This window comes from Rhinoderma darwinii, chromosome 1 (genome assembly GCF_050947455.1).
Source record: "Rhinoderma darwinii isolate aRhiDar2 chromosome 1, aRhiDar2.hap1, whole genome shotgun sequence".
Lineage (NCBI taxonomy): Eukaryota > Metazoa > Chordata > Amphibia > Anura > Rhinodermatidae > Rhinoderma > Rhinoderma darwinii.
The window spans coordinates 645231074-645240951 of NC_134687.1; the positions used below are offsets into that span (position 1 = coordinate 645231074).

General features: G+C 45.7%; 2 protein-coding genes across 2 annotated transcripts in view; one reads left to right on the forward strand and one right to left on the reverse strand.

Annotated features, from left to right (window-relative positions):
• LOC142664069 (uncharacterized) overlaps positions 1-9878 on the reverse strand; it is a 286823-nt gene that overhangs the window by 193817 nt on the left and 83128 nt on the right. The gene's annotated exons all lie outside the window — the stretch shown is intronic.
• Positions 652-2067, forward strand: LOC142696642 (oocyte zinc finger protein XlCOF29-like). Its single transcript, XM_075847682.1, has 3 exons — positions 652-812; positions 1277-1444; positions 1843-2067. The coding sequence occupies exons 1-3, from the start codon at positions 735-737 to the stop codon at positions 2065-2067; spliced, it is 471 nt and encodes a 156-aa protein (XP_075703797.1). The 5' UTR covers positions 652-734.

A 9878-nucleotide genomic window follows, 5' to 3' on the forward strand; every position in this document is an offset into this window, starting at 1 on the left:
TGAAATATGTTCCGTCCATTACGGACCGCACATGCTGGTGTGAATCCAGCCTTAGGTGACACGAGATCACACTGCATGTTCCCTTTATATATAATGTCACCTCAGCTGCTGCAGAACCTCACAGTTCATATCAAACACTGACTGCATAGTGTGCACCACGTCTTGTGCGATGTCAGCAATGTCTCCCCAGTATCCGCCATGTGTCAGGTTGTCAGGAGTCAGGTCTTCATTGTCTGGGGGGAAATATCTTCATTTTACTCTTCTCACCTGAGAGATATGCCATAAATGTCTGATACATGGGGGTCCCACCTCTATGTGGAGAACGGGGGTCCCCCGACCCGCCTGGTGAGGTGATGACTGCATCCAGGTGGAGAATGAATGGAGAGGTGACCACACATGTGCACGACTCTCTCCATTCACTTGTATAGGAGGTCCAGAAACAGCCGAGCACGGCCAGAGATGGAGCCGCATCTATCAGACATTTCTGGCATATCCCGGGGAGAAATGTCTGTGTTGAGAATACCCCTTTATTCCATGTGGTGACGGCTCTGAGAAGATGTTTCTCTCAATGATGAATAAGTGAGGTTCTGTATGTCACACATGATGTTGTCCCCTGTATGATCTCCATCTTCTCCTTTCTTCATAAAGACGTCTGCAGTACTAGATCCTCCAGTTCCTCCAGTTTTCTCATCTTCTCCTCCACAACGTTCCTTCTCCTGAATGACCCACCAAGGATGGACAAGCACAGGAATGAGATGAGCAGAAGAATATTAGACTTCACCTTGGAGATCATCTACCTGTTGAGCGGAGAGGTAAACTTTTCTACATTATAGAACAAGTCACACATAGGGAAGGGACAATACATAATAGGAGGAATCCAGTGTCCTGTATAACAGCGTCCAGACCTTCCAAGTGACGTCAAGAAGCTGAAGGTCAGCCACCAATATGGTCAGTTATGTGTCATGTCACCAATGCAGCAATAGTAATGTTGTAGAGCAATGAGAATGACCAGGAACCAGGAGGATCAGGATGACCTCTATATAGAAACATAGAAGATGACAGCAGGAGGAGAGCACATGGTCCATCTAGTCCCCCCAATATTATTTCCTTTTTAGTTTTGGCCTCGTTCTATTTTCTCAATGTCTTTTTGTAGGTGAGGTCTCCAGTATTACAGATGTGGGGTCACTAGAGGTCTATGCAGCGGGGTCACAATCTCCCTCTTTCTACTGAGGGGGGAATACTGTGTTCAGTTCTCTGTGTCTCTCTCCATACACAGGAGTACACAATAGTGAAGAAGACATCGGGTGACTGTACGACTCCCATCATCCATGAGTCAGGAGGATGGAGCAGTAGTCCCATCACAGAGCCTCCCCCTCACTCCCGGATACGTGAGAAGAAGATCTTAGAACTGATCTACAAGATGACTGAGCTGCTGACTGGAGAGGTGACACTGCTGGGAATGCTGGGAAATTCTCCAGTAACAGCACTGGAGGTGTCTGGGTGATGACTGTATCATTGTGTATGTCAGGTTCCTATAAGGTGTCAGGATGTCACTGTCTATCTCTCCATGGAGGAGTGGGAGTATCTAGAAGGACACAAGGATCGGTACGAGGAGGTCATGATGGAGGACTACCGGCCGCGCACATCACAAGGTGAGAAGAGACAGATATATATTGGCATTACTGTGGGCACAGGCTGGACTGGCACAATGTTGAAGTCTTAATACCGTCATGTGCAGTACTTATACACGTGTGTACAGTGACATGTAATGTAGGAGCTCCACAATTTTGGCTCTTTTCACGTTCGATCCCTACGTTTCCTTTATATGTCCAATAAATCCAGAGCGCTCCATTCACAAGACAGATTATGTCTTTTGGTACAAATGAAGCCAAGAGCAGTACACTGTACGAGCGCAGTAAAGCGTGGTGTACCGTCCTCTCCTTCATGTGTGTAATGCGCATGCGCTCCTCCCTGCTGGACTCCTCCCTGCTGGACTCCTCCCCGCTGGACTCCTCCCCGCTGGACTCCTCCCCGCTGTACTCCTCCCCGCTGGACTCCTCTCAGTAACTTGTAAATTCTTTTTCTGAAACGGAGGGTTTTGACGTGGGCAGGTTTGGAACACTAAACTCCATCTATATAACGACATGCTCGGGGTTCAGTGGCTCCAAAACTACTGACAGGTTCCATTTTAAATACTGCCAGGACTTCTAGAGAGAGCCTGTGAGTCCTGCATCCCCCGCCCACACAGAATGATTGACAGCTTTTCCTTTGTAATCCTGCTCATGAACTCTGAGAGTGACAGGCCTTTTCCAGATGGGGCCGATGCCTGAGCTCCAAACACACGTTCCTTACTTCACCTCCTGTCCATGCAGAACATGTAGGGAGCAATGCTGGAAGGGGTTAATATCAGTCCCACACAGACATTCAGATCATCTGCTGTAAATCTGTGATGTGGGGCCATTACTTTACACATTTGTGGGGAGGGAAAATCATATTCTGTGACATGCCGCTCATTTGTTGGGTGGAGGATGGGCAGTCGTACCAGGTGTATGTTCCTGCCAGTCATCAATCTCCGCCAGTGTGCTAAGCTGGTCATACACATTAGATGTATGTCGGCCGGACCTGCTGATTTTCTAATGTATTTGGCGACTTCTCAACTTTCCCATGGTGTCAGATGTCCGGAGAGAGAAGGATCGGGCTGGGGAATTTCAAAATGCCGGATCCTTTTCTTAGTAGATAAGTCGCTATCGGAAGAGTCTGGCAGCGACTTTCCCTCTATTGAAAACACATACACACCCGACCGAGCGTACATGTATAAGGAGGAGCGGAGGAACGATGGTTCACCTGACATCTTGAGTGTATGGCCGGCTTTAGACTAGTAGTTCACAAAACTAAGAACCTCTGCAGGTCCCAAATAATGACTGCAAATCATTTTAGCAGGGGTGTAACTAGGAAACCCTAGGCCCCATAGCAAACTTTTGACTGGGCCCCCTCCCCTGGGTGCCACACACAGCCCGCCCTTGTAGATATTGCCCCCCTTTAAAGGGTGCTATACAGCCTCTCCGCACAGCGGGAAAGTCGTTTTTATTTTAAGCCACGCCCATTTCCCGCCCATACGCACCGGGTTCTGCTCACACAGTATAATGCCCCCATAGCTGCCACCATACAGTATAATGCCCCCATAGCTGCCACCATACAGTATACTGACCCACAGATGCCCCCATACAGTATAATGCCCCCCATAGCTGCCCTCACAAGGTATAATGCCCCCATAGCTGCCCCCACACAGTATATTGCCTCCCATAGCTGACCCCACAGTATATCGCCCCCACAGTATAATGCCCCCTCATAGCTGCCCCATACCGTATAATGCCCCTCATAGCTGCCTTATACAGTATAATGCCCCCCATAGCTGCTCCCACAGTACAATGCCATCCATAGCTGCCTCCACCGTATAATGCCCCACACCGTATAATGCCCCCTCATAGCTGCCCCACACAGTATAATGCCCCCATAGCTGCCCCCACAGTATAGTGCCCCCATAGCTGTCCCCACAGTATAATGCTTTTATAGCTGTCCCCACAGTATAATGCCCCCCATAACTACCCACCCACAGTATAAAGCCCCTCATTGCTACCCCCACAATATAATGCCCCCATAGCTGCCCCCACAATATAATGCCCCCCATAGCTGCCCCCCATAGCTGACCCCACAGTATAATGCCGCCCATACGGTATAATGCCCCCCATATAGTAAAATGCTCCTATAGCAGCGACCATGTCAGTCCCCCTTTCCTACCCAGTATAATGCCCCGTAGTGCCTAATAGAATAATAATAAGATAATTACTTACCTATTCCGGTTCCCATGACGGGTGGCGGATCCTTCTCCTCCGGTCTGTGCTGTGAGTGACTCAGAGACTGACATTATACAGAAAAACTATTATACTGCAGGAGTTTGCCAATAATCGTCTTTCTAAATGACTTGTATTACTATTTTTGCTTCTAACTACAGCACAGACTGCCCATAGTCCGCGCTGCCGGCTGCCCATAACTCTGCATTAGAGGTCACTAGGGATGCACAATGCATCGAAACTTCTATACTGTTTCGATACTCTGCATCCCCAAACGGTTCGATACCGTTATTTCATGTATTTCGACACTTGGCTCTGCGGCGTCACAGCTCAGTATAGTAACACGTGAATGTATGAGAGCGGGGCTGCGGCTGTGTGATACAGTCATTGCCGCGCTCCTGAGTCCTGATAACACGTGCGCGGGGTCAGGATGATGCAATGCGGCCGGCACTGCAATAATGAGCGGCGGCACTGGAGACAGAACATGGCGGGCGCGCTACAAAACACCCCCATGTTCTGTCTTCCGTGTCTGAACCCCCGCTCATTAGTGCAACGCCGGCCGCATCTCCTCATGCTGACCGCACACGCACTTCCTGTCAGGAGCGGGGCAATGACTATTACACAGCCGCAGCCCCGCTGGCGGAGATCAGAGAAACCTCTCATCTCCGCCCATATTCCCGTGAATGCTGCGATCACAGCGGACTGCAGCATTCAGGGGAAAATGTGAAGGGGGGATGCCCCTTGGATCGCGTCACAGGGAATTCCTGTGACGCGATTGAGGGACATACCATATATGGGCAGACCGCCCAAGGTCCATTGAAGGACCCCAAGTCTGTCCTACCATATTTCCTGTTGTTAGGGCATACTGAGGTATGTCCTAACAACTGCCTGTGTACTATCAGTATATAGATATATGCCTGTGTGCTATCAGTATATAGATATATGCCTGTGTACTATCAGTATATAGATGTATGCCTGTGTACTATCAGTATATAGATATATGCTTGTGTACTATCAGTATATAGATGTATGCCTGTGTACTATCAGTATATAGATATATGCCTGTGTACTATCAGTGTATAGATATATGCCTGTGTACTATCAGTATATAGATATATGCCTGTGTACTATCAGTATATAGATATAGGCCTGTGTACTATCAGTATATAGATATATGCCTGTGTACTATCAGTGTATAGATATATGCCTGTGTACTATCAGTATATAGATATATGCCTGTGTACTATCAGTATATAGATATAGGCCTGTGTACTATCAGTATATAGATATATGCCTGTGTACTATCAGTATATAGATATATGCCTGTGTACTATCAGTATATAGATATATGGATGTGTACTATCAGTATATAGATATATGCCTGTGTACTATCAGTATATAGATATATGCCTGTGTGCTATCAGTATATAGATATATGCCTGTGTACTATCAGTATATAGATATATGGATGTGTACTATCAGTATATAGATATATGCCTGTGTACTATCAGTATATAGATATATGCCTGTGTGCTATCAGTATATAGATATATGCCTGTGTACTATCAGTATATAGATATATGCCTGTGTGCTATCAGTATATAGATATATGCCTGTGTACTATCAGTATATAGATATATGCCTCTGTACTATCAGTATATAGATATATGCCTGTGTACTATCAGTATATAGATATATGCCTCTGTACTATCAGTATATAGATATATGCCTGTGTGCTATCAGTATATAGATATAGGCCTGTGTACTATCAGTATATAGATATATGCCTGTGTACTATCAGTGTATAGATATATGCCTGTGTACTATCAGTATATAGATATATGCCTGTGTACTATCAGTATATAGATATATGCCTCTGTACTATCAGTATATAGATATATGCCTGTGTACTATCAGTATATAGATATATGCCTGTGTGCTATCAGTATATAGATATATGCCTGTGTACTATCAGTATATAGATATATGCCTGTGTACTATCAGTATATAGATATATGCCTGTGTACTATCAGTATATAGATATATGCCTGTGTGCTATCAGTATATAGATATATACCTGTGTACTATCAGTATATAGATATATGCCTGTGTACTATCAGTGTATAGATATATGCCTGTGTACTATCAGTATATAGATATATGCCTGTGTGCTATCAGTATATAGATATATGCCTGTGTACTATCAGTATATAGATGTATGCCTGTGTACTATCAGTGTATAGATATATGCCTGTGTACTATCAGTATATAGATATATGCCTGTGTACTATCAGTATATAGATATATGCCTGTGTGCTATCAGTATATAGATATATTGCTGTGTACTATCAGTATATAGATATATGCCTGTGTACTATCCGTATATAGATATATGCCTGTGTACTATCAGTATATAGATATATGCCTGTGTGCTATCAGTATATAGATATATGCCTGTGTACTATCAGTATATAGATATATGCCTGTGTACTATCAGTATATAGATATATGCCTGTGTACTATCAGTGTATAGATATATGCCTGTGTACTATCAGTATATAGATATATGCCTGTGTACTATCAGTATATAGATATATGCCTGTGTACTATCAGTATATAGATATATGCCTGTGTACTATCAGTATATAGATATATGCCTGTGTACTATCAGTATATAGATATATACCTGTGTGCTATCAGTATATATTTCTGTCACTTATTATTGTGGGGCGCGAGGTGCGATGATGAATTTAACCTCCATGTACCTCAGTAATAGTAATTAACCCCTTCATGTACCTCACACATTAACCCATTATAACTGAGAAACATGATGGGGTTAATAACTTTTAATGAGGCACGTGGAGGTTAAATTCATCATCACACCTCGCGCCTCACATCAGAAAACGGAAGAAGTTTTTTTGTTATTATTACTGTTGGCAAAGTATCGAAATCGCAATACTAATCAAAGTATCGGTATCGGAGTCCAAATTCTGGTATCGGGACATCCCTAGTGTGAGGTACATGATGGGGTTAATTACTATTAATATGAGGCACATGGAGGTTAAATTCATCATCGCACCGCGCGCCTCACAATAAGTGATAGAAAGCAGTATTTTTTTTTTTTTTTTTACAGCGTACACTTCATAAATGGCGCAGAGAACGCGATCCAAGGGGCATCCCCCCCCCCTTCTCATTTTCCCCTGAATGCTGCAGTCAGCTGTGATCGCAGCATTCAGGGGAATAGCGGCGGAGATGAGAGGCTTCTCTGATCTCCGCCGTTATAGAGCGGGGCTCTAATACAGCCATTGCCCCGCTCCTGACAGTAAGTGCGTGCGCGGTCAACATGAGGAGATGCGGCCGGCGCTGCAGTAATGAGCGGCGGTTCAGGCACTGAGGACAGAACATGGGGGTGTTTTGCAGCGCGCCCGCCATGTTCTGTCTCCAGTGCCGGCAATCATTAGTGCAGCGCCGGCCGCATCGCATCATGCTGACCCCGCGCACTTGTTATCAGGACTCAGGAGCGCGGCAATGACTGTATCACACAGCCGCAGCCCCGCTCTCATACATTCATGTGTTACTATACTGAGCTGTGACGCCGCAGAGCCAAGTAACGAAATACATGGAATAACGGTATCGAACCGTTTGGGGAATAAGAGTATCGAAACAGTATAGAAGTTTTGATGCATCCCTAGAACCCGGCCTTATTTTTTTTCTACTTTAGGGAAAAAGAGGTTTGTTTGTTTTTTTTGAACATTTAATATTTTTTTATTTATTTACTACTGAAAACTTTAATTATTTTTTACACATTTTATTAGTCCCCTGTGGAACGTGATCCAGTGATCATCAGACACTATACAATACACTGCAATACTAATGTCACTTAGTGGGAGACTGGACCTGGGCCGCACATCCGCTGTATCCTGTGATCTGAGCCGCTGGGCATCATTTATAAACATGAACATGAGGTTTTCTGTTCACATTCTGATCACTGTATGAGCCACTTGCCACTTCACGACAACCTCTTTAATGTGGGTCCCGACTCTATCCTTTTCAGCACCGCATGGCGGCCACTGCCACCGCAGAATCGCACCTGCAGAGGGAGCAACCCAGAGGCCCAAAAGCACACATGCTATCAGGGCATGCCAAGCGTCTTTAGCTCTGGGCCACGTCCCCCCACTACAGCAACAGATACCACCCCACAGCACCACAACATGTGCACAATGCTGATGTGTTGCAGTATTTTGTCATTTTTACAGGCTTCTATTAAGCCTCGCCAGACGCAGAGAGTAGGCAGATCTGGGGGCCTTCATTAGACCCGTGGGCTGCCATGACAACCATAGGCACCCTGCGATCGTGTCACGGGGGGAGTGCGATGGGCTGTCAGAGTAGACTGCCTCCTTATTTTAATGGCTTAAATGCCGCGGTCGCTATTGACTACGGCATTTAAGTGGTTAAACGACCAGGAACAGAGCGATCGCTGTTCTTGTCCGTGGTGTCTGCTGTGATACAAAGCTGACACCTGCAGCGTATGCAGCAGACTCAGCGCGTGAGCCCGCTCCATACATCACCCCCCCCGCACCATGACGTACCTGGCACGTGATTTTGCGGGAATGGGGTTAATAGCAGAAAGATGGCAGACCTTCATTAGACCCCTCCCCCGGGCTGCCATGACAAGCTGTCAGAGAGGACCACCCTGTCTGTCTTACAGCTTAGAATCTGCAGTCGCTATTGACCACGGCATCTAATTACTTAAATGGCCGTGATCGCAGGTCTCCAGCCTTTGCAGCAGGTGTCAGGTCTTCGCTATGTCGTGTGAACGACTCCTGAGCGGTAAATTTCCTGTGGAGGAAGGGGTTAAATGCGTAAAATACAAGTTTATACTGAATCTTATCCCACAAAACAATGTATCACTCTGTTCCGCTCCACCTGCGCTATAACACGAAGATAAGAGATTACACTGCATGTTTCCTTTATATATAATGTCACCTCAGCTGCTGCAGAACCTCACAGTTCACATCAAACACTAGCTGCATAGTGTGCACCGTGTCTTGTGAGATGTCAGCAATGTCTCCCCAGTATCCGCCATGTGTCAGGTTGTCAGGAGTCAGGTCTTCATTGTCTGGGGGGGGAAATGTCTTCATTTTACTCTTCTCACCTGAGAGATATGCCATAAATGTCTGATATATGGGGGTCCCACCTCTATGTGGAGAACGGGGGTCCCCCGACCCGCATGGTGAGGTGATGACTACATCCAGGTGGAGAATGAATGGAGAGGTGACCACACATGTGCACGACTCTCTCCATTCACTTGTATAGGAGGTCCAGAAACAGCCGAGCACGGCCAGAGGTGGAGCCGCATCTATCAGACATTTCTGGCATATCCTGGGGAGAAATGTCCGTGTTGGGAATACCCCTTTATTCCATGGGGTGACGGCTCTGAGAAGATGTTTCTCTCAATGATGAATAAGTGAGGTTCTGTATGTCACACATGATGTTGTCCCCTGTATGATCTCCATCTTCTCCTTTCTTCATAAAGACGTCTGCCGTACTAGATCCTCCAGTTTTCTCATCTTCTCCTCCACAACGTTCCTTCTCCTGAATGACCCACCAAGGATGGACAAGGACAGGAATGAGATGAGCAGAAGAATATTAGACTTCACCTTGGAGATCATCTACCTGTTGAGCGGAGAGGTAAACTTTTCTACATTATAGAACAAGTCCCACATAGGGAAGGGACAATACATAATAGGAGGAATCCAGTGTCCTGTATAACAGCGTCCAGACCTTCCAAGTGACGTCAAGAAGCTGCAGATCAGCCACCAATATGGTCAGTTATGTGTCATGTCACCAATGCTGCAATAGTAATGTTGTAGAGCAATGAGAATGACCAGGAACCAGGAGGATCAGGATGACCTCTATATAGAAACATAGGAGATGACGGCAGGAGGAGAGCACATGGTCCATCTAGTCGCCCCCAATATTATTTCCTTTTTAGTTTTGGCCTCGTTCTATTTTCTCAATGTCTTT

Bases quoted from the DNA above. Each gene is read 5' to 3' on its own strand.
- LOC142696642 (XM_075847682.1), top strand. From the start codon at position 735: ATGGACAAGCACAGGAATGAGATGAGCAGAAGAATATTAGACTTCACC. The intron at 813-1,276 runs GTAAACTTTTCT...CTCCATACACAG, and splicing joins TCTACCTGTTGAGCGGAGAG to GAGTACACAATAGTGAAGAA. The intron at 1,445-1,842 runs GTGACACTGCTG...CAATAAATCCAG, and splicing joins CTGAGCTGCTGACTGGAGAG to AGCGCTCCATTCACAAGACA.